The sequence below is a fragment of the Meriones unguiculatus genome, chromosome 11, assembly GCF_030254825.1.
Source record: "Meriones unguiculatus strain TT.TT164.6M chromosome 11, Bangor_MerUng_6.1, whole genome shotgun sequence".
Classification (NCBI taxonomy): domain Eukaryota; kingdom Metazoa; phylum Chordata; class Mammalia; order Rodentia; family Muridae; genus Meriones; species Meriones unguiculatus.
The window spans coordinates 8382565-8406294 of NC_083359.1; the positions used below are offsets into that span (position 1 = coordinate 8382565).

The following is a 23730-nucleotide window of genomic DNA, read 5'->3' on the forward strand; positions in this document are numbered from 1 at the left end:
AGGCTCAACAAGGCAAAGAGAAACAGTTGAGCTCACAGCTGCATCTCACTGTGACATCAGTGCGAGCTGTCGCTCCGCAGGAGTTGACCTACTGCACATACAAGATTCACTGGGTTTTGGTGTGTTCAGCCTTGCAAAGGAGGTGCGTGACCACCGCTACCCTCTTAGAATGTCTTCGGCACTTCAGAAGGAAGCATTTTACCCTTCACCAGTCCTTCATACTTAGCTGACTTCCCCAGCAATACACAACCACTAACGCCCTTTCTATGCACTGTTCTCCTGTTCCCGACCTCACTGTAAATAGTATCAGATGGTACGAAGGCTTTTGTGACCAGCTCTTTTCACTTAACATCATGTGTCCGAGGTTCACCCATTTGGTAGCCTGTGGTGCTGCATTACACCTTTTTACAGATAAACAGTGTTCTACGGCATAAGTAGACCACATCTTACCCTTTCCTTAGCGGCCATTTGGGCTGTTTCCACCTTGGAGCTGCTGTAACATCCGTGTGTAAGTTTCAGTTCAGACATTGTATTTGTTTCTCTTGGGATTATAGGAGGACAGGATCTGCGAGGCCAAACAGTAACCACATTTAATCCTTTGAGGAAGTACAAATACTTTTTTTTTTCATAGCAGACGCACTGTGAATAAACCCCAGTAGCAACCTGTGAGGGCTGCAGTGCTCCTGAATCCTTGCCCAGGTTTGTGGTTGGAGTTTAGAATCTAACTCACCTGGCAGGTATGAAACCACGTCCCACTGTCTGACTAGCATTTCCCCATGACTAAGGCTATTTGTTAGCCTCTGGGCCAATTCTGAATCTTCCTTGGACAAATATTTAATCAAAGATTATTGTACTTTTTAGTGTATACTTTTTTCCTGGGGGGAGGAGAGACTGAGACAGGATCTTGCTATGTAGCCCAGGCTGGAGTCTAACTTAGGGAAATCCTCCTGCCTCACCCTCCTGAGTGTGATGAAAATAGGTGTGAACAGGCCTTTTGACGATTTGTAATTGAGTTATATGCTTGTAATTGAACTGTAGCAGTTCACCATCTTTTGAGATGGGATTCTCATTATGTAGCTCAGGCTGGCTTTGGACTTAACAGTGCTTCTGTGCCTTGCTGGGATTCCTGGGGTAGCTCACCAGACCCACATTGACATGTGAGCATCTTTTCAGTGTGTTCATCTGTCTGGACGGCCAGCACCTCACTCCTTGATCACCACTGCTTTAGAGTGAGTTTTGAAATCAGCAAGTTTGAATCTTAGGACTTTGTTTTAGGCTATCCTGTGACCCTGGTCATTCGCTATGATTTCATAATCAGCCTGTGGTAGTCTAGTTCCCGTTCTGTTGCTGTAATAAAACATTCTGACCAAAAAGCAAGTTAGGGAATGAAAGGGTTTGTCTCCACTCACAGGATACAGGTTACATCACCAAGGGAAGTCAGAGTCTGCAGGCCAGCCTGCTTGCTATTCCACACGCATCGCCTCCCTACGAAGCACTTACGGCCAAGGAACCCCAACAGAAACCATAGGTCAGACTGATCTAGGTGCACCACAGACCCGTCTGCACAGGGAATGGTATCACCCATAGTGGGCTGGGCCCATCTACGTCAGTTAAGGATCCAGAGTGTCCTTCTGATCAGGGCAGTCCTCAGTAGAAACACCCTTCTCAGATTATTCTAGGTTGTGTTAAATTAACAACTAAAGCTGATAACTGAGGAATTGGTTTTATTTTAGAGATTCCAGCATGCCCCCCTTGTTCTTGTTGAGCTGCATTTCAGAGTGCTGCATTTGGGGACCTTTTTGTGTTTATCACACTTCATTTTCTCAGCTTCCTGAAGGTTTGGAATTTATTGATTGATCGGCTGGGAAAGTATTTTATTAGATTATATTTTCAACAAACACAGTACTTGTTTGGTTCCTTGTCATGTCAGTGTCTATACTGATAGTCTTTACGTAATGCAGTATTATCATAAAGCCTCCCTTTCTCGCTTATGTTTAATTTTGTTCTGTGGCATCTTCATGATGGCCACTTAGAAGTCGTGTGTGTGTGTGTGTGCGTGTGTGTGTGTCTTTGTCTGTGCATGCATGTGCATGTGTGTATCTGTGTGTTCTCTTAGCTATAGAGTGAATAGCCCTTGTCTGAAGTTTCACTTTATGTACTTTCAGTTACTTGTTGTCAGCTGTAGTCTGGAAACATTAAACGGGAAGTTTCAGAAATAAAATATCCGTGCATTTTTAGTTAGGTGCCACTCTGAGTCATGTCGTGAAGTGTAACAGTGAGCGGCTGTCTCTTCTAGGAAACAAATCTGTCTTCCGTCCAGCATATCCACCCTGTGTCTCCTACCCACCTGCAAGTCACTTGGAGTCGTCCTCTTTTTCGCTTCATTCATCCCAGTGTCACAGTACTTATTTTCAAGTACGCTTACCCATGTGGCGTGTCTACTTCACATACATTCAGAGTCTCTGACCATGCAGGCACCATCATCACATGCCATTAGGAAAGCAGAATATGGTGCAGTGGTTTGAGACAGTATTTCAGTATTTTGGGCCTAAATTTGTGTAACTTCTGTTATAGCACATTATTACTGTTGTTTAATTACAGTATTATTAATGTCATACTGTACATAATTAATAACATGAACTTTGTTGCCAGTGTATATTTACAGGAGAGAATAGCATAGCATACAATAGTCTGGTGATGTCTTCTAGTGTCCACTAGGGGTCTTGGGGCACTATTCCTCCATGGTTAAGAGAAGACTACTATACACATTATCAGCTTTTTCTTTTCACATCTCATATTTGTGTGTGTGTGTGTGAAAGTAGGTTTTACTTTGTAAATTATAGCAACTGTGAGTAGAGAGCCTACTCTCTTATTACCTAGAGCTTTTGGTTATTATTTGTGTGTGTGTGTGTGTGTGTGTGTCTGGTGAATTATTTTGGTGAGTCTGTTTCTTATCTACTGTAGTTTGGATATCAAGTATCACCATTCCCCAGTCCTCAAGCCTCCTGTGTTGAAGCCTCAGTTCCCAGCTGGTGGTGCTATTGGTGGGCGATTGGACCATACGGATGCTAATGTTCATCAATGGATTAACACACAAATGGGTCCATAGCTAACTGGACTATTAAAAAGTGGGGCCTGATTTCAGGAAGGGGGTCTGATGCTCTGCCTTAAAAAAAAAATCTATCTTGTCCCTTATTTCTTCTTTGCTTTCTGTGGCAAGAAGGTAGGGGTGGGGAAGGAATCTATATCAAGATTAACGTAGAAAAGAAGCCAATTAGCAGAGACAGATTGAAAGCCCTTCCTCACCTCTGTTTCACACAACAAGCGGAGCATGAAGGCCCATGGTATACAAACGGGTGAGGCCTGGGCTGTGGAGGGATTCTACACAGGCGTGTGTGGCTTGTAGCCCAGAACTTTTGGGCTTTTTCCTCAGCTCTCAGGAAAGTTCTCCCTTTCTTAATGGACTGTCTTTAGTCCTCCTTGTAACCATGGGTCAATGGTCCAGTTCTTTTCTGACAATCAAACGGACCTGGATACTCCAGCAGGTGCTCTAGACACAAGCCCACACCTGTAGCACTCTCGCACGGGCTGTGCTGCCCAGGTCTTCTGTCTTGGCACATCCTGGCCTATCAGAACGGATCCAGCCAGCTGTGAACACGAACCTCTGAAACCGGGCCCAAACAAGCCATTTTTTCACAGTAACAGGAAGCAAACAACACAGTGTTCCACCTCCAACTTCCTTTCAGAGGCACAGCTTGGGTGTGTCCACAGGTACTCATGTTGACAGTGGTTCGGGAGGGCTCTCTTCTGTCCCCTACCACACCCATTTGTTAAACTCTCCTCAGTACCAAATGAGCCCTCTACTGTTTCCAAAGAACTCCCCCAGATTCTGACTCCTTTGAAAGAACAGTTTCCATGGCTCGGTTCACACCCACAGCCTCCTTCTTGTGTGCGTGCCTGGCTCTCTCTCAGAAAGCCTGCTCTCTAGGCTCTAGTTTGCATCTTGGAGTCTTCCTAAATGTCTTCGCCATAACCTTCATTTTCCTTGATAGTGCCCTTGGTCTTCAATTTCTTCACTCTGGAGCAAACATGACCAGTTCCTTGGGGAGAGAATAAGAGCTGTTTGCTCTGTGGCCCATTTTTTAATTCACCCCAGCACTCCCGGAGCCAAGGCTCTGGCATTTGGAGTAGGAGCAGCAGCAAGCTTCCCTCAGATGGCTCCTCATCTTTGCCGAGTCAGGTGCCTTGAAGAACAAACTCCTATATTAATGTCTTCAATGCAGCTTCCCACTTATCTTCAGCTAAACCCTCGTGAATGCCACTGAGGATATTTAGAGGCATTCCTGTCCACCATTGCAGTCTCTTAAACAGCGTGCTATGACCTTGAGCTAAACTTGACAAGATAAAACAAAATCATGTTCTACCCTTCTCGTTTAGCACCTTTAACCTGAGAGCTACAATGTCCTCCTCAACTGAGCATGCTCAGAAATTCGCCCAGCACCAGAGTGGTTTGGGTGTGAATGTGCATAGGCTCCCAGAATAAAACACCAATGCTTCGTTTCTTGAGGGAAGTGCTGCTTTGGAAACAGCAACCAAGATATCCCTATTTGCTGCAAGGAGGCCATCATTCCCTTCGTTCACGCCTCGGTCATGCTCAGTTCAGCTTCTCCTCACCACAGTGTGAACCCATCCTCTCGGTCAGAGTCTCATTCCTTCAAGGAACTGGGCATTGGGAAGGGCAGGAGGCCCTGTCTCCCTGGTCGGAACAGGACAAGGATGAGCGAGACCCAGTAAGCATGGCTCCGGTGCCTCTACCTCAAAAGTGGGTCTGTGTGAGGAAAAGAAGCCCCACAGAAGCCCCATATCGCACTGCATTTCAGGAGTGGGCGGAGGGCAGCATGGGAAAGGCCAAGGACCAGCTCCCCAGGGAAGAAAGCTCTTTGGCTGGACACTGGGGAGGCAGAGCTCTGTGTTTGGTTCTTGAAGTTCCGTGCTGTCTCAGCCACAGGGAACTGGGATAAGGGGGTATGAGAGCAAGCTTGAACAGCAGACTCAACTTTTGTCACCAAAATTCCCTGAGTGTCCCTGCCTAACCTGCCTTGCTCTCTGCTCACTACCATCTGCAGGGCGCTATTTTTCTGGTTTGGCTGAGGAGTGAGTTGGTGAGGTTCCTTGCCCTGTGGACAGGAGGCCCGTGTCTGCTCTTCCCAAATGTGATGCTGAAGGTGAAGAAGGAGCGGCTGTGTGAGATAGAAGCCAGGCTGTGCTCAGGGTGATCGCTGAGCAGATAGATGGTAAGGATGTCCATCGGTCTGAGTGTTTCTCCCAAAGGTTCACAGGCCCAGAACGTCAATGTTCAGTGCGGCAGAACCTTATACGGTAGAGCCTGCTGGATGGTGCCTGTGTCTCTAGCGATATCACTGTGTCAACAGATTAAATGCTGGTCGTGATTGGTGAGTCAGCAGGAGAGAGCAGGTTGCCATAAAGAAAGACCATACTCCACACTCACACCCCTTTCAAAGCCGTCTGCCTCTCCACCATGAGGTGGTGCAGCCCTGACCAGGGACAGAACAAACAGGATCACCCAAGTTTTACAGTTCAAAGTAAATAAATCTCTCTTCTTTATGAAGTACCTAGGCTCGGGTACCTGTTGCAGTGACAGAAAATGGACTATGATAAACCACGTGATACACAATGGCATTTAGTGCTTAGAGTTGGACACCAAACGGCTGGGTGTGTCCAGTCCCTGGGTGAGACTCCCATCTGCCATTCATCAGATCCTAAATCAGACTCGACGTGCTGCAGCAGACAGGTTAGCAAGGCAGTGAGACTGCACCAGGATAGGAGAGCCAGACAGACCTTCCAAGGTAACTGGTGACAGATAAGCCATTTCTAGCACTTTTGTGTGTGTGTGTGTGTGTGTGTGTGTGTGTGTAGCCTTCCTCTTCTTGTTGAAACCCCAGAGCCAAGAGCAGAAAGTAATGCTTGGCTCCCAAGCACATTCGGGGTAGCGTTTCTGGAGATGAAACTGATGTCAACTAAGTTTTGAAGAACACAGCTATACTCTGTCTTGTCATCCTCTGTGCCAGGAATTTAATATAAGGGCAAACTTCAAAAACTCACCAGTATCCATGAAAGAGAATACGCACTGAAACATTTTAGGTATGATAAAAAATAGGACACAGGCTCAGTTCCCATCAACAGGGGGCAGTAAATAACGGTTTATGCCGCTATGTAGTAAAAGACTAAAACAGGGCTCATTGAAATAATGGAGTGAGTTCTGACATAAAATGAGCTCCAGTTTTATCAGAAAATAAGACACAGAACGGTGTGTGCAGTCTGGCCCCTCTGTGTCCACTTTATAGTCATCCGTGTCCAACATATGTTGAACATTTTTTCTGGAATAAGTTATAAGCAACTATTAATTTTAGAATCCTCCTGTTATTGGTTTCATGGCTACTTGTGTCAAGACAGTATGAGGTGAGAAAAATTTTTTTATTCTGTCAAGATATGGATGCTATAATCCTAGATGTATATGTATCACATAATAGACATGTATATTAGTCAAGGGAATTACTCAAGTGAGGAGAGCTGGAGGCCATTGTTGGTGTTTTTCTTTGTGCATTATCTACGCCAATTTAAGTAAAACATTTTAATGTTTAATTTAAATTGTCTTCAAAGACAAATTTTATAGAATGAGATTTTTTTTCAGACTACAAGCTATGAAGCCAAAGTCCTGGTTTCCTCAGTCACTCTCACCTGCATCCCATGGCTGGCTGTGGAAATGTGGCCGAAGCCTGTGTGTCAGAGCATAGATACAGGTCACTGCAGAGCCTCAGATGGGACTCACAACCCTGCCCCAGCTGTTCAGGCGGAAGTGTCAGGTAGCTGCAGGTGCCACAGGTGTCCAGGCAGAAGTGTCAAGTGGCTGCAGGTGCCACAGGTGTTCAGGCAGAAGTGTCAGGTGGCTACAGGTGGCTGCCCTATAGGCTCCTGCTGCTCAAAAAATGTTTTCTACACCAGCCTCACCCAGGAACTAGCTGGAAATGCAGGATCACAGGCACCACACATATGTGGATCTGAGCCCGCAACATCAGGACTACCAAGTGGCTCAGGAGCACACCGAGGTCTGATGAGACTGACGTCACCCTCCCGAGGGCCTGATGCTGGTCTTAAACAGTGACCAGCCCTCATGACAGCATGTTGTCATAAAGTCAGTCCCCCTCATACATTTGGTCCCCTCTGGATGCAACTGTTCCCTTTCCTGCCTTTTTGTCGTGAGGTGATACTGCCTTCCTGGGCACAGGAATTCAGGTGTGCGGGGGGGGGGGGGGGCAGTATGTGCAGGCAGAGACAAGACCCAGATAAGCAATCAGGATCTCCTTCCATACTCTTCCAAGCACTCCTCTACGCTCCTAACGCCACCACTCTGGCTTGCCTCGCTCACTAAGAATTTTCTCATTCTTTCTCACCCTTTGGTGCAGCTCAGAGTAATGGATCAGTAAGCGTGGATGACTACACAGCCTGACATCCTGCGCCACTATTGCAGAAGGCTAGGGAGTAACAGAAGCCTGGAGCTAAGTAATGCTCATGACCTTTGCCTTCTCCATGGGGTCAGAAGCTCAGCCAGTCCTGCTTTACCACCATTACCATTCAAAACACCATTCAGAGAATGATTCAGAAGCCCATGCTGTTCATGCCCGTCTCCTCTGCATATGAGCACAGCTCCTGTCATGCCCCTGTGCTCCTGTACATGCCACCAGAGAGCACTATTATCTGAACACTGAAGTGCCCTCCAGGTGGCTTACAGCCTGCCCCCCCCAGCTCTGTACCCCTGGGAGCCACTGTAGAGTCACCACGTGAATCACAGGCTCCCTCCTCCACCTGAGGGACAGCTACGACCTCACTCCTGAAGCACCACACAGCCCAAACCACCAACTGCACCCCGCTCTCCTCTGAAACTCCGAAGCTCACCCTCACTTGCACCTTAAACACATACCCATCACCAACAAAAACCCGGGAGAGACGAGTGAGTTACTCTGATGTTTATTTTAATGCATCTTAGTCCACACAGTTGGTATAAAATCAGAAAAAGCAAGCAAAAGAAAAAAAAAAAAAGGTCTGGAGTCTTAGCATCAGAAGGACACCGTATATACATCTACAGTTGGTGGCCAGTACAAGTCATCGCCAGACAGTCCGTGGAGGCACAGGACAGTCTAGATCCAGAAAGCCAGGGATCTCGCAGTCCCAAGGGTCTAGACACTTGTCCTGCTGCTCCGACCGCGAGAAAACTGTGGGAGTGACGGAGGCATTGAGATTTATTTACTGTGGTAATAACAACAGCCTAGCTAGGCACGAATGCGGTTATGAACCATTTATATCACACACAATTACTCAGGTCTCCATTCTACTGTATGTCATAAAACTGTTAATTGAGTTTCCAGTGAGTGGTTTAAATGATTAGTAATAATAAGGAATGGTAAATCTATAGCACCATTTCACAGACTCCTTGTCTCTGACGTCTCATTTGAGTGTGCGCCCCTTGGACTGTGCCTACAGGGACAAGGCTTCAAGGAGCCGCCAGCCATTGTTCTTCAGAGGGCTCCGGTCAGGGCGTTTCTTCATCTGTGAGTGCTTAGGGCTCCACACAGTGATTTGGGCAGTGGATGTTCCTGCTTAATGAACCAGGTTACCCACAGTGTGAAGGCCTTTGGCCGTTTGGGGTTGGTCCCCCACACTTTGGTTATCCTAGGAGGTTGAGTGGGAGGGAGGTATGAGCTTTCAGATGAAAGGGGCCACGTGGAGTTTTAACGTCTGAGCGAAACAAAAGATGAGAAACAAAACAAAGATACTGAGCTTAGTTATAGTGTTAGGATGTAGAGTTCTTTAAGATTCAACATGAGGCTGACATTCAACATAAAAAGCAAACAGTCCTATGTACACATATGTAAAAAGTGTTATAAATAGGTTTTATAAACCATAGATATTATATACATCTTCAATCCACAGCAATCCCCACTCAACTGCGTTCTGTTTGGTTTGGCTTGAGTTTGGATTTGGGGCTAGCTCTTTTTGGTTTGTTGGGTTTGTTTTTCTGGTTTCCTTCCTCCCTCCCTGTGTACCCTATGCGCGCTCAGAGCCGAGACGGGCGATGGTGCGTCGGGCGCCTCATTCGCGTTTCCGGAGGATCACGTAGATAATGCCACTGAGGAGGGCCAGGGGAAAGGCCACCCAGGCCAGGATGTAGGCGAAGCCGTAGGAGTAGTCATTGTTGACATGCCATTCACTGTGCCGAACCGTGTAGATGGCCGCTGCGCTCATCACGCACAGACCTGAGAGGAGAGAGACAGCAGGTAAGCAGGCCGTCAGTGCCAGGCTGTGGCTCTCTGCCCCCTGAACATCCACGATGCTGGGCAGGGAGAGCGTTCCTACCCTGGCTGGGCCTCCCGGATCAGAAGCGGGATGAGACGGCTGGAGAACGAGTGAAAGGAAAAGGAAGAGCAGAGAAGCGGCCACGTCACACACACACACACACACACACACACACACACACGCTGAGGGCCCACAGCACATTTTCTGCCTTACTTCCTTTTCTTTCACTGTCACCCTTCCCTGGGCATCTCCAGATGGCCAGCAAGGGCTCAGGCTGCAAGATGATGAGCCTTCTAGCTCTTCTCAGAAGTGGCTGGGTTTGGACATGCTGCTGAAGCTGTGAACCGCTCTGCAGAAGGTCAGTGCCTTACAGGACCAGAGACTGGTGGAAGTGAAGCCATCCTGCAGCCCGGGTGGCACTGGGAACAACAGTGGAGGCTAGACTCTCTGCTGAGCACAGGGGGCCTGGTTCCTTCAGTCATGCTGTCCCATGAATGTAAGTGAGCAGTGCCTATTGGTGAAGGCAAAGGGAGGCATGGAGGAAATAAGGGGGACCACGAGGGTGAGAATCAGAGCTGCAGTGAAAGGGGATGGATAAAGAGCAGCCCCGTTCTACTTGGTGACCCCCAAAGGCCAGGCCTGAAGCTCAAAGCCCATGAAAGAACGTCAGTCACAAAGGTTGGTCAGGGCACCCCAACTCTTTGGTGCAGCTACCACACTCAAGTGTGACCACCTGTGACCATGTGACAGCCACGTCCCTCCTCAGAGAGGAGTCGGATGGCATCGGCACCCAGCCTGGAGCTGGACAAAGCCGTATCTGTTTCCCACGGAGAACAAAGCTCTGAGACTCTATTATAAAGGCGGCGGGCTGTGTGGGATTTGTGCAGTTGCAGGGCTCCAGCTCCCGGGCCACCTACAGCTAACCTCGCTGCTATTTGGGCTGCTGACATGCTGGACAGTTCAACTTTGTTTGAATAAACAGAGGGGGGGGATGATGTCACACAATCCACCCAATCAGACTGTCCTTTGGCAACTCAGAGGAGAATATGCCCGCTCAGCTTGCCTCCGTTGGAAAAGCCACACAATAGTCTTCGGACTGCCGTGGGATGGGACCTAGGACCTGCCCCTACCTACAGAAAGCACAGAGACAGCAAAGCTGCTGTGTCATGGGAAGCCATAGTCCTGCTGAAGGACAGCAGCGGTCCTGGGACATATTTGATCAGCCTTGATCCAGGTCCTCGGTTATCTTGTCCTATTGTTCCCTGGATGCCCCTTCTTGCTAAGAACTAGCAGGGATTTGGGTCTGAATGAGTGTGGCCTGCCTGCTTAGCATGTGCAAGGCCCATCTCTAGCTCTACAAGCACAAAACGAAGGGAAAATACAAAGTAGACATTTGTGACCCGGGCCTGTGAGTCTCAGCACTTTGCGAGCTGAGGCTGGGGGACTGTGAGTTGAAAGCCAGCCTGGGCTACCCTGTGGGACCCTGTCTCAAGACATAAGAAAACCAAGACAGGAAGCAAACAAGAAAGGAGAGAGGGACAAAGGGAGTTAGAGAAGGAGGAAGACTGGCATTGTGTTGGGCTTCTGGTGGCCTAGCTAACGAGGGCAGGGCCATAAGGAGTGAAGCATACCACAGCAGAGAGGAAGGTATGACAGAGCCAGAAAAGGAAGCATGACTATTATCATTTGGACAGGGATTCTTCGTGAGGTATCTCCTGGCCACGGGTTTGAACAATGCCTCGGCAGCTGTGTGAATCAGCTATGTCTCCGTTCCTGGTAAAGAGAAACATTGGTTTCCCCCCCTGACCAAGAGTGATTCATTACCCAACTGGTGGAGATGTGTCATTCAGGTACCTATTGGTCAGCAAGGCCCCCTGGGAGAGTGCCAAGTCTATCCACAGGTCCAGTAAAACACAAAAACCAACATGATGGCACCAAGCATGCAAGTCACAGCACTTTGTACCTGCCTCACGGTGACTGTTTCTGCAGCAACCTCCTGCACACGCTCCCTAGACCCAGCGAAAGAGACACCACTTTTGATACTAAGAAGTCTACAAAGGAAGAATGTCCCCAACATCCTGAACACCACATGGCAGGACAGAAGCTTTGAAGGGAGAATTAGTTCAGCCAGGTCTCAGGGGTGTGAAAGAAGTGGCCAGGTGAAGACGAGCAGGACAGAAACTCCAGGAAGAGGAGCCCAGTCAAGGCTGAGACTGGAAGAAAGCATTGAAAACTACCGGCAGGTGGGGGCAGCAGTCTCCCAGGACAGGAGGCTGGACCTCATGCAGGGCCAGGGTGGCAAGGCAAGGGGCAGAGAAGGGAAGGACACTCAGCACTGCAGGGACGTGAGCAGACTCAGGACCTGGGAAGCTCCTCCCAGGCCAGATGGGATAGCACTGGAGGTGCCACCTATAATCCCAGCCCTCAAGGGGCTCAGGGGTCAGCCTGAGCTACGTCATGTCTCAAAAATAAACACAAAGGCAGGAGAGATGACTCGGTGGTTAAGAGCACTTGCTCTTTCAGAAGACCTGGGTTCGGTTCCCAGCACCCACGCGATTGTTCCCAGTCATCTTTAACTCCAGTTCCAGAGGGCATCCGAGGTCTTCTTCATGGCATGTGGGTGGGGCACAGATATACACGCAGCCAAAAGACCCGTACACATACAATAAAATAATAATAAAATTTAGTGTAAAGCCCAAAAAGGCAGAAGAGAGAGAAATGGGATTTGCAGTTGGCAGGAGGCAGGAGGTGAGGAGGTGCAGGGGTCGGTTTGTGGCCTGGTGCAATGGCGTCAGTGAGTACAGAGAAAGAACTGGCACAGCATCCAGAGGACGGCAGACCACAGCAGACCAGGTGATGGACTAGATGTGGGAGGAGGAGGATGGAGGGTGGGATGGGGCCGTTGGTTGCACATGCAGCCGGAACCTGACGTCCAGCAGCTGAGCAGAGACAGCTTAGCGGCAGGCCTCGTCATCAACAGTCCAGAAAGCAGACATGCAGCCAATGAAAGACTCTCCAAGACCTGGGAGGCCTGTGCTGAGCATTAGCACTGCAGGGGCAGGGGCAGAAGCCACAGGAAGCTAGCTAGGAAGTGGACCCCGGAAGCCCCATCCAGAATACTTGATAGTGGAAGGCTCAGCCCTACTCATCTCGCTTCCATCAACACCCTTAGAGCCACAGATGCTAGAAGAGCTGCTACTACCCAGCAGGGTAGACTCTGCTTCTAGATGACCATTACTGTCCAGAGAGCAGCTCATACCGTCCTTGGGCTCCTGTCTGGGCATGGCTGGTGAAAACTCTGTTGTGATTCGCTGAGAAGGGTTTCTAAATTTGGTGTCTGGGTTATGCTACCTTTGAATCACTCAAAAACAAACAGGTCCATAGCAAGCACACCAACCTCCCCATTACTTATTTTGTTCTGTGTTAATTCTTTCTCTCTCCCTGCCTTCTGTGCACACACACAACAAAAGAAATGAAACAAATAGAAAAACCGAGACTCACTCAGGAGTCCACTGCTTCTATTCTTTCTATCCCCCTTGACCACAGTAGCTGGGACCATCCTGGCAGAAATGAACATATTCTAAAGAGACACTTGAGTCTTTCAATCTGACGATTACACTGTTGAAACAATGGAGCCCAAAGAAATGCAGATTCCCCTAGAAAGCTCATGCTGGGAGAAGGAAAAAGCACCAGCAGTGGCAAACTTGTCTCCCTGGAAGAGATTTCACAGGGTTCTATAGACTTGTCAGAACATTTTACAAGGTAAGTCTGATGCCCAGATAATGATGGCTCAGTGGTGGGTGTGGCCACACCTTGACTGGGGTGGCTTAGATGTGCACATCCAGGGCCCTCTATTTAGACTTTCAGGGCCCTGAAGACAGACTTGGGAGAAACGAGCCCTGGATCTCTTTGCCCCTCTTCCCAATGTGGCCCACACCGCATAACTCTCCTTTGTCTGCTCTTCGCTGTTAATGTGGTCCTTTCTTTAAAGTAGCTTGTGGAAGAGAGGTGGCTGGAGCTGACTTGAGACACAAGTTGTGACTCCCAACTCTGGTAAGATACCTGCATATCTGAGTTGAGTTGGATTATGCCACAGGGACACACTTATCGAGTCACCAGTCAGGGCTGAGGGTCTTCTGGGTGCTTGCCCTGAGCTGGTTAGCTGCTGCACACTAAAACGCACAGCTCTCTACTTCTAACTTGGTGTCTGTGTGGTTTTGTTGATGGTCCCCCACCTTGGAATCCTGACCCAACACAGCAAACATAAGGATAAAAATGTGTAGGAACAGCAGCACCCAGGAAACAGAAATGACTCGCAAGTCTAGAAGCAGGATTGGGACATTCTCCTCCAAGGGGTTTAGAAGAATCTACAGCTTGTGAGTGGGGTCTACTGCTAGTGGAAAGGTCCTGGGAGGCCTCACAGCAAGATCAGGGCATTCTAATGGGTGCTCATCAAGTCATCAGGAAGAGAGCCCACTCAGAGATACTCCCCAAGGCTATGCAGGGTAAGGCCATCTTGCCCCGAGTGAAATAAAGCAGCTGAGGTTGGGCTTTTATTATTCCTCTTGCAAACTGCCAAGCCAAAGAAGTACGTGATCAAGGGATGTAGTTCACTAGGAGACTTTGTTAACGATGCAGCAAAGCCAGAAGAGCTGCCGTGACCATGAGGAAGATACAGGAAGCAGGAGAGCCCACTCAGAGGTCTCCTGTCTCTCCTAAGCTCCAGCTCACAGGTCTGAGCCATACAGACATACACAGCATGTCCTTCAAAGGGAAGCTGTAGGGACTGGAGAGATGGCTCTTCAGCTTAGAACACTTGCTGCTCTTGCAGAGGATCTAGGTTCAATTCCCAGCACAGACACTGTGGCTCCCAACCACCTGTAACTCCAGTTTCAGAGGATCTGATACCCTTTCCTGACCTCCTCAGCACCAGGCATGCACATGTGTGCATTTTTTAAAAAAGGAAGCAGTAATGATACCGCAACCCGTAACAGTATCTTATGAAACTCAATCGATTCTCTGTTGGTTTCCACTTAACGTGCCTCAGTGCTCTGAGGACCTGCCCTTCATGGAATGTAGCTGCCCACTGTGAAAACCACACTCAGGTTTCACGCACCCTAACCACGAGGCTACTTTCTCCTTCTTTCTTCCATGTGTCTCCCTGTCCACCTCCTCCCTCTCTTTCCTTCCCCAGTTGCTTCGGTTTTTCTGACTTCCTCCCTGACGTTAGACTGTTAATTCCCAGGTATGCACTAATTTTCACCTGCAGCCACCTCCACCCCTCATCTTCTCCCCAGCTCCTACCTTCTCCCTAAACACCACCCAGGGGAAAGCTCACAAGGGACAACCGTCACGCTACGAAAGAACCGGGAGTCTACAGGTCAAGGCCCAGTTCTTGGTTGTCAACGTGAGCAGAAAGAGCTCCCAGCAATTTCAAAAGAACACCTGCAGACCCGAGATTCCTGGGAGACCTCCCTTCAGGCCGTCTGAGGAGAACTAACAACTAAGCACAGAATGTTCTTAGGGAATTACAGCCGCTGTTTCACTTCAGCATTTCTAAGTCCAGATAACGTGTTTAAGTAAGGGCCGCTCAGCTGACGACTCATGACTGAAAACAAGTCCCGTGAGTGGTGAGCAGCAAGATTCAAAGAGCCTCAGGAAAAGCAAAGCCAGAGGTGTCTGAGGGAGTGCTCAAAGCTGAAGCAAAGTTGTAAAGCGCCCCAGTAAACAGACTCTGAACAGTTTCGGAAGCTCTAAGAAGGTCTGCGTGAATGGAAGGGCCTTAACCCAGAGGCTGTGTGGGTCACATGTGTCCTTATCTCCAGACCTCACAGCTCTTTCCCTTGGCCTTTTGTCTAAGATCAAATGTAGTATCCAGACTGTGAATTTTCACTAAAATGGTATTGTATAAAAAAGACCCTGGATAATTGAAAGCAGCAGGTGAAAACGCTTCCAGGTATAAAACTCAGCTCTGCCCAGCCCAGCAGTGTTCAGCTGAGTAGTTCTGCAGGTGCTGCCAAGCATAGCAGACTTTCACAGCTTATGCATAACAAAGGGTGTGAATGTGAATTTAACATCCAGCGAAAGTCAGAGGCAGGGCTAGGTGTGGCGTATGCCTTTAAACCCAGCACTCAGGAGGCAGAGACACTAGCAGATCTTCTGGAAAAGCTATCAGCAGCTCAGCCTCAGGCCATGTCTCTCTATCCAACCATCCACCAAGGACTTGTGGGCTGTTTCCAATTCCCAGAGGGCTGCTTCTGTTCATGGGTGGTGATATGGCCCACAGTCAAACACCACAGTCAAACAGTGCTGCATTTGGCTAGGATGGGAGTGTGTACCTAGACATACTCTCTGCCTCTCACTTCTCTCAAGTTCTCTACAGTCTCGGTCATTTGACAAACACCAGACAGAAAGGTAGGGGTCAATGAAGCAAGACACTGACCGGAATCTAGAGACAAAGCTGAAAGGTATTCGGAATCCTACATTCCATACTTGGGAACGGCTAACTGAAGAGACCACAGGGAGAAGGTGAAGTTCCTCCTGTATTTGCATGTGTTTTATCACAGTCTCATAATTGGAAGCAAGAGCATGGAATGCTGGTGAAGACCACAGAGAATACAGCAGGAAGTCAAAGTCCACAGGAGTTTGTCAGGGTGACCATCTCCACTAATAGGTAAGAGACACTTTCCTGAGAACACCCTTGCCAACACTCTGAACAGGCCCATGTTCTAAAGCCAAGACAGTTTCTTGGGTATTACAAAAACCAAAGGAAACAGTCCTCTAGGCTATCCTTGGCTCTGTGGGTTGCCTCAGCATTTATCTCTAATGATGTGCACACATTGTAACTTCAATTCTGGTGTAGATCTGGCACGCTGGAGGCTTTTCTTCTTGAGTCCACAAGACTCTAACACATGTGTCTCATTCCACAGAGCAGTGGAATGTCCCCAAGTTCAAATATACATGCAAATACATTTGCATGTACACACATACACAAACACACATACACTCGTGATGGGGTTAGGGAGAGAAGAGAAACAGAAAGACACACACAGAAGGAGAGACACCGAGAGGAAAAGCTTCAGTATAAACATCCAATAGTCCGATTCATGAATACCCATCACTCAGGGACCAAGTCCTTCAAGGCCCATATTCCACGAGAACACAACTTACCAGCGAGGATCTGGAAGAATCCGGTGATGTAAAAGCGGCCTCCTTTGGTGAGAGTGAAGAGCTGGCAGAAGAAGAGGAACAGAGACAGGACGCTGAAGATGACAGATAGGACCATGGTGGCCTGGACAGACTGCAGCCATTCTGGAGGAAGGAACACTTGGTTAGAAAAGTTGGGAAAGGCCAAGGAGGACCTGCCATGCAAGGGTTACGTGGGACAGAGGGAGCCTGGTTGTCTGCTTGAGCTGCCAACCTGGTGGGAGCAGCTCACTCCTGCACTTTAAGAAGACAATTGTCAAGTGACCTTTTCTTGTCGAACCATGAACAGCTCTGGAAAGGGCTGGAGGAAAAGCATGCGTCACTAAAAGTTGCGCACAATTCAAAGTACACTGAACTGCCTTCCAGGGATTCTTCCAAATGTGCTGCCTAAACTAGCACACGATTCGTGGCTTGTATAGTCTGAGTTGTAATTTTTGACTTTACACCAACAAAAAAGTAGTATATAGCTACCAAAAACAATAGTTCATGCTTAGAATTTGGAGCTTTTCCTGGGCTGGCTGGTTGTGTATAGTATAGTTCTCGGTCACAATGGGGACAGTAGCAGTGAGTGGCAGTGAGAGGCGGCTTCCAGCCAGCCACCCAGCCACAGTCATGAGCAGAAAAGATCCATATTGCAGGGTGCAGGGTGCTCGGTTGTTGGGTAGCTTGTACACTGAAGGCATTTTTTATTCTTATGAGCATCTGTGTGCATATGTGCTAGAGGATCTGAGCCACATCCATTGTTTCCCAATATTCAAAGATAACTGCCCTGTAAGGCTCTGAAGGGCTTCTTAGAAGCCCTCTACTATGTTCCAAAATTTGTAATTCATAACCAATATTCAGTAGCTAGCATTCCCCAGAGAGATCCCAGGGATGGTCTGTGAGAGCCATGGGCACTCGTCTGAAGCAGGAAGGAAGTGCTAAAAATAAAGTGCGTGTTTTCCGCCAAACCCATCTTTTTCTTGGTCCATCTTGACCACAGCCTTTGGCCTCAGCACAGAGCCGTCTGTGTTCCGTCAAATCACCAGATAGGATTGCGGCTTCCATGTTCTCCCTGTCGTCAACCCCCACCGCTTTCAGCAAATCCCTAAACTTCCAGCCAAAATTCAGGCAAAGGGGGAGAGGTGTCCCCAGTGCAATGTCTACCGCAAGTTAATCTGACTTTCGATGGCCTGAAGGGGGAAGCAAGCTGTGCTGAGCTCAGTGTGACAGCGACACACGTACGGTGTCCACCAGGTGGGCTGCACCATGACCACCCTATTCTCGCCAAAGAAGAGAACGGAAGGTGAGGATTTTTAACTTCTCAAGGAGTAACCAGTTGGTGTGCAATAGCTTAAGAGTGCACTCATCACCTGCTGGTGGCAGACAGCCATACTTCCAGCACTAAAGGAGGATGAAGGTGAGTTCGTGACCAGCCTGGGCTACACAGAGGAATCCTGTCACCAAAAGAAGCTTGCATCAATGCTTAGCATAAGATTCGAAGCTACAGGATCTGGATTATTTACAGCTGAGCACCAAGATATGTAAACTTTTAAACCAACATAACGCCCCAAGTCATACATGCCATACTAGGCAATGCCATTTTATGTACAAAATTACTAAAGAGACTGTAGAAACTTCCTTCAGGCTACATATACCACAGTGTATGAAATGAATTCTATGTTTAGATTTGGATCTCATGGTCAACAGTGGATCCCTGCAAATATTAACGGTTCTTGGACGAAGCCTACATTTTAAATTGTTTCTGGTCTGAGCGTTTTGGATAAGGGAAACGATACTTGTGGTGACTAAATTTCAGGAGAAATCTTTCGTATGCAGAGTCAGGGAAGCTCTTCTGGAGTTTCCAGAAAGGCTTTTCCAGACTCACACTGGAAGCCTTTTCAGATGGAAGAAACTCTAGCTTGTTTGTAACTGAAAGAGATTTCCAGAGATGTTTGATGAGCCTGGGTGTCACATCCCTATCCTATCCAGGAAGCCTCGACTCCACAAGTGTGCTCTTTCACCATAGCAATGCATGCTCCTGCTTTCTCCAATCTCTCTCTCAGCTGAGGTGAGAGAGCAGAAGCCCAGAGCAGCCCCTATTTCACTTCTAACGACTGCCACAGATGTGTGTCTTTTCCTGACAGCGTGGTTTTTCTGGAGGATCACTCTGCAGTGAAGCCAGTGCTACCACAACACATTAAAACACTATCCAGCTCAGTGAGATGAGGCTGAAGACACAAATCTATGGTCCCAATGAAACTAGAGCTGTGAATCACCATGGCCAGAAGGCGCTGTCCTGAGGGGCAAGGCTGGAGCAGGTGCTACTCTGGGTCTCACTCTCCAGTTCTAAGATCTTTAACCAACACAAGTGAAAATTACCACCAGATCTCACAAATCTAGTGAAAACTTAAAATCTTTATGTGTTAAATTTACACAGGTAGGGAAGGTACCCTGTACTTCATTTCTTGACAACTGAACCTCATTAACATAAACCTGCATAGTAAGACCAATTCTATCCTCGGCCACAGGACCTGTGAAATGAGTTCAGATTACTCACAGAATAGCTCTTTGACTTAAATCATTCTAGCCAGTTACCCAAAAGATATACCCAGCCAACAGCAATCGGAAAACAAAACAGAAACCCTAACTAAACGATAATCAAGATAAAAGATGAATGACAGCATCCGAGAGAACAAAATTTGAGCTAAAATATAAGGGGATCTAAAGAGAAATGCTTTCTTCTCCAAAATATCTAAGTCAGAAAGCCAAAACATAGGAGCCAAGGTTACTCTTGTGAAAGGAGCTGATTCAATGCAGCAGATATATAGGAAACTTCTGTCCAAATGATAAAAATTATAAGCGATTTTCAAATCCACATGGGACGGTCTTACAAACTGACTGAGTGTTAGGTACTGGGAGGAAAAGTCTCAGGAAAGCAGAAATGATCTAAGCATAAAATATGACCAGGAGTGAGAAATCAGAAGCTAGCCAGGGCAGAGGCTACAGCTGGGGCAACAGCCCTTGCCTTGCAAACACAATGAATGCCCACCATAGAAAAATAAACACAAGCCAAAATAAATTTGCAAACTTAAAAGGGAGATTTAAACAATTCTTTAAAGAAACTGAGATGAAAGGTAAAAATTTCATCAGCAAAAAGAGACACTGATGGCCAAAGCAGCCTTCAGAAAAGATAATGTCTGCCTCCTTATACCTTTACTAAAGTATACTAAAATAGGAGGGTTGAATTGTCAACTCAAAAATCTAGAAAAAACAAGAATGTAATAAATCTAAAACTAATTCAGTCAGTAAAGATTAATAAAATTGAAGAAATATAACAACATGTATTTTTAATGAAATACCTGGTGTGTGTGTGTGTGTGTGTGTGTGTGTGTGTGTGTAAGGGCTGTGGCAAACATCAGATGGTTGACAGCTTTCATTGAAGAACAAAAAAGCAACACTAATGATGTTCCTGGACAGACACACTCAAAGCTGTAAGACTCCAATTCTATAAAGAATAATGAGCACTATAATATTATTCTTCTAAGTCTCTCAACTGGAAACGGTAGAAATCTAAAGTTCAAGGTAAGCTGAGCATTGGGAATCCAGGCCTTCAATCCCACTCAAGAGGCAGAGGCAGAGGCAGAGGCAGGTGGATCTCTGAGAGTTTGAGGCCAGCCTGGTCATTCAAAGCAAGTTCCAGGACAGCCAGGGCTATTACACAGAGAAACCCTGTCTTGAAAACAAAACAAAACAAAAAGTTTAAGGTCATCCTTGGCTACCTAGCAAGTTCAAGGCCAGCCTGGGTTACATGATACCCTGTCTTAATTCCTTTTTCTTCAAAAAAGAATAAAAGCAAAAAATAACAGCTAAGAAAAATTTTGAATCAAGCACAGTAACAACAAACAGAAGATCAAAAACAATATAAAAGAAACAGAAGAAAACCAGAAAAAATAAACAAAAATTAGCAGACATCAAAGATCCCCAGTGTGTCTGTTACCTTACATGTTACCTATTAGTGATACAATTAATAAAATGTATCTATAATATGTACTTAAAATATTTTACATGCAAAGCTCGTAAAGTTTTAGTAAACCAAACTGTATGTTCTGGTCACTAAGAGACAAAGTTAGAGTGGAGCAGCAGGAAGACTTCGGATGGATAGATGCAATGTTAGTGTACATTGTACATTAAGTACAGTCCACAGACCATCAGGAAGGAAATGGAAAGTGCTGTATACGTTGAAGTTGGGTCCCTAGCACACAGATGCACAAGATTAAGCTGCAGGGGGAGCAAAGAGCCAAGCATAAAAATAAAAGCGCCCCACCCGCACACAAAAACTTAAAAAGCCCAGATATGTGATTCACAAATGAAAACCATGGAGCCAGTAAACATATGAAGACACTCGGCCCCACTAGATAACCAGAGGATGTATAGGAAGAATGTGATACCAGTTCTTATCTATCCAACCGTCAAAAAGCGTTTCTTTAATAGATAACATCAGGTCTGGTGTGAGGGCTCTGTGGGTAAGAGCACGGGAAGAGTCCGGAGCACAAGGAGAGAACTGACTCTTAGCAGTTGTTCTCTTACTTCCCACACATGTACCATAACATGTGAGCACAGGCAATGATTACACATAGAATGTAAAGCCGATCACGTCGCCTGGACCAAAACCACACATTGTTCTCAGGAGTAAGGGCAACACCGTAGCCTTTTATACCTGGAAACCCAAAAAGGTTATATTTAAATTTTTCAATGCTTAAGACATAATAACCCAATAATTTAGTATCTGTACCCGGAAGTAAATACTTGAACAGATACTCAAAACTGTACTTAAAAATTTCATCAGCAAGGAACAACACTGAAAGCAAATGAATCAGACCTCCAAGCTACGGTGAAAGCAGCCTTCAGAGAATGATGACTGCCTGTCATGCCTTCACTAGGAAAATACTTAAGATCATGGGGGCTGAACTGTCAACTCAAAAAACTAGGAAACAAGAATGAAACAAACCCAGAATTAATTCAGTGAGATTAATGAGAGCAACCAGGAAATCAAGCAGGATGTTCACACTGGTGTCACTCTTATCACTGGGAATAGTGGCTTAGCTTATCTCCCTGAGGCCTCACAGTCTCCTACAAGGGTAAACTAGGCCAATCCACCTCAAAGGCCTGGCAGCACTTGACAGGGTGCATTAGACACAGGGGCCTTTAAAGACCCCAAGGCAACAATGAGTAAAATGTGCAGACAACATGGGGCCAGTGTGTAAACACACCAAAAAACAGTATCCTACAGAAAAGGAACAAAGATCTGGCAATCTGATGCCCAGGGGAACCCCAAGAACTTCACTCATAATGAGGGGGAGTTTGGTCGAAAATCCTTTCACTGGATGTGTATCTTTTGATTTCTTTTTAACAAGAAGAGAGCGTACTCTCCGCCTTTCTGAAGCTTTCACATTCACAGAGTCAACCAGACAGGCCAAAGACGTTTTTAAAAGCTGTGCCTGTAAGCATCCATGCAAAGGTGCTCCTTATCCTCACTCCCTGAACAGTACCGTGACAACTATTTGCACAAACTTCTGCAAAGGTTTTGCACAAATACTACCCCACTCAATGTGAGTAACCTGAGTTCCTGAGGATTTTGGCATTGGGCTGGGAACAAATCCACACTCTATAACGACAGGCAACTTCCAAAGTATTGTTTAAACACAGAAAGTTTAAAAATTGCAAGGCAACGAAGACACCGCAGCATCAATGGTAAGGGCTGGTTCCAAAACTTAAAAGACCTGCAGGAGCCTGGGCACAGAGAAAAGAGACTCTCTTTTCATCAAGTGCCATGCCACCCATCGGGTATTGCCTAAGGACATCAGAGGACAAGCAGAGCCAGGACTTGGGGAAAGCAATCTCCATGACAGTCTCAAGACTGGCTCAGCCAGTTGGCTGTTCAAGGGGAAGCCGCAGTATCCTAAAGGGGTGGCTCAGCTTTGCTAACATTGCTCCCCAGCCAAATCACCATCAGACTTAGACTAGAGGGGTGGCCAGGGCAGAGGGGCAGGTGCGGGGTTCCATGTGAGAACAGGCTCAAGCAATGATGAGCAAAAGCCAGGCTCTCCCCAGCAGCCATATGCATGTACCCTGAAGCGCCTTTGCTGCATCTCTGCTGACCACCTAGTTAACTTGTCACTTGCCTCTTAGAGACTAGACCTCCTTTCTTGTGACTTACTAACCAAGATCGTAGGGTCGCAACGATTCAAGCTGCCGTGAGAGCCCTGTTAAAGGAGGATGCGCAAGTTGGTGCCTGAGACCCTGGGGTTTAATCTCACTGGAAGCGGGGGGGGGGGGGGGGAAGCGGGAGAGAAGGAAGGAGCAATGGGAAAGAAAGCCAACCCCACTCACAGAGATGGTGCTGAGCAGGAGAGAAACAACCTTTTATGGGGTGACTTGAGGCTCCATTTCTGGGCAATCCCATCCAGGTCACACGAAGCAGTATTGTGCTTGAGGACCAGAGTTCACATAAGCGAGATGTTTGTCGCGTTAACCAGAATTCCGAGAAAAGCATTTGGCCCAACCCGATTTCACTGTGTATCTCCTCGGCAGCACGGAACACTGCGAAGCGTCAGACGATGACTATGACTACAGCCAGCTGGCCGACTGAGCTTTGGGGGTCGCTGGACCTCAGCAGTGACTGCTCATCTATCTGCCTTTGTGGAACAAAGCCAGGCACAGCCTATTCGAGAACCAGTGGACGTGGCTGTCCCATCCGAAAAGCCCTTCCTTAACCAATCAAGTGCTGGCTTTTCTTGGGATCTATGGCTAGAGTTTGCTCACTTTTGCTGGAGCAAAGAAGCTACCGATGATAGGATAGAGAAACAGAAGCGGGGGAGAATGCTGCCAACCTGAAGTGTGTTTATGCAGATCCAGTGAACTGCAAAGGCCAGTATTCCAGTGGTGAGCAAGCGTGCTATGGCGACATTCTGCTCCCCACTAATTACAAGCCTCCAATAACTTGGCAGAGCCCAAGAAAACCTTGTCATTCTCCAGGCTTCACTCAGGACTGAATGCCTAGTGGATACCTAGGGAATGTCACTAGAATTCACAGTGCCCGGTCTATGCCAATCTCAACCTTTGATGCTGAGTTCCAGCATGGAAAGCTCTCATGCTCTCAGGCGGGCCTGC

At 47.3% G+C, this 23730-nt stretch overlaps 1 protein-coding gene across 3 annotated transcripts in view; it reads right to left on the reverse strand.

Annotated features, from left to right (window-relative positions):
- Window positions 1-8030: 8030 nt before the first annotated feature.
- Window positions 8031-23730, reverse strand: part of Pmp22 (peripheral myelin protein 22) — a 31205-nt gene continuing 15505 nt past the window's right edge. For all 3 annotated transcript variants that reach the window (XM_021651516.2, XM_021651515.2, XM_021651517.2), the window contains exons 4-5: window positions 16543-16683; window positions 8031-9332 (exon numbers count right to left, since the gene is read on the reverse strand). In XM_021651516.2, coding sequence (XP_021507191.2) covers window positions 9169-9332; window positions 16543-16683 — 305 coding nt within the window. In that variant the 3' untranslated portion in view covers window positions 8031-9168. The remainder of the gene's footprint in view (window positions 9333-16542; window positions 16684-23730) is intronic.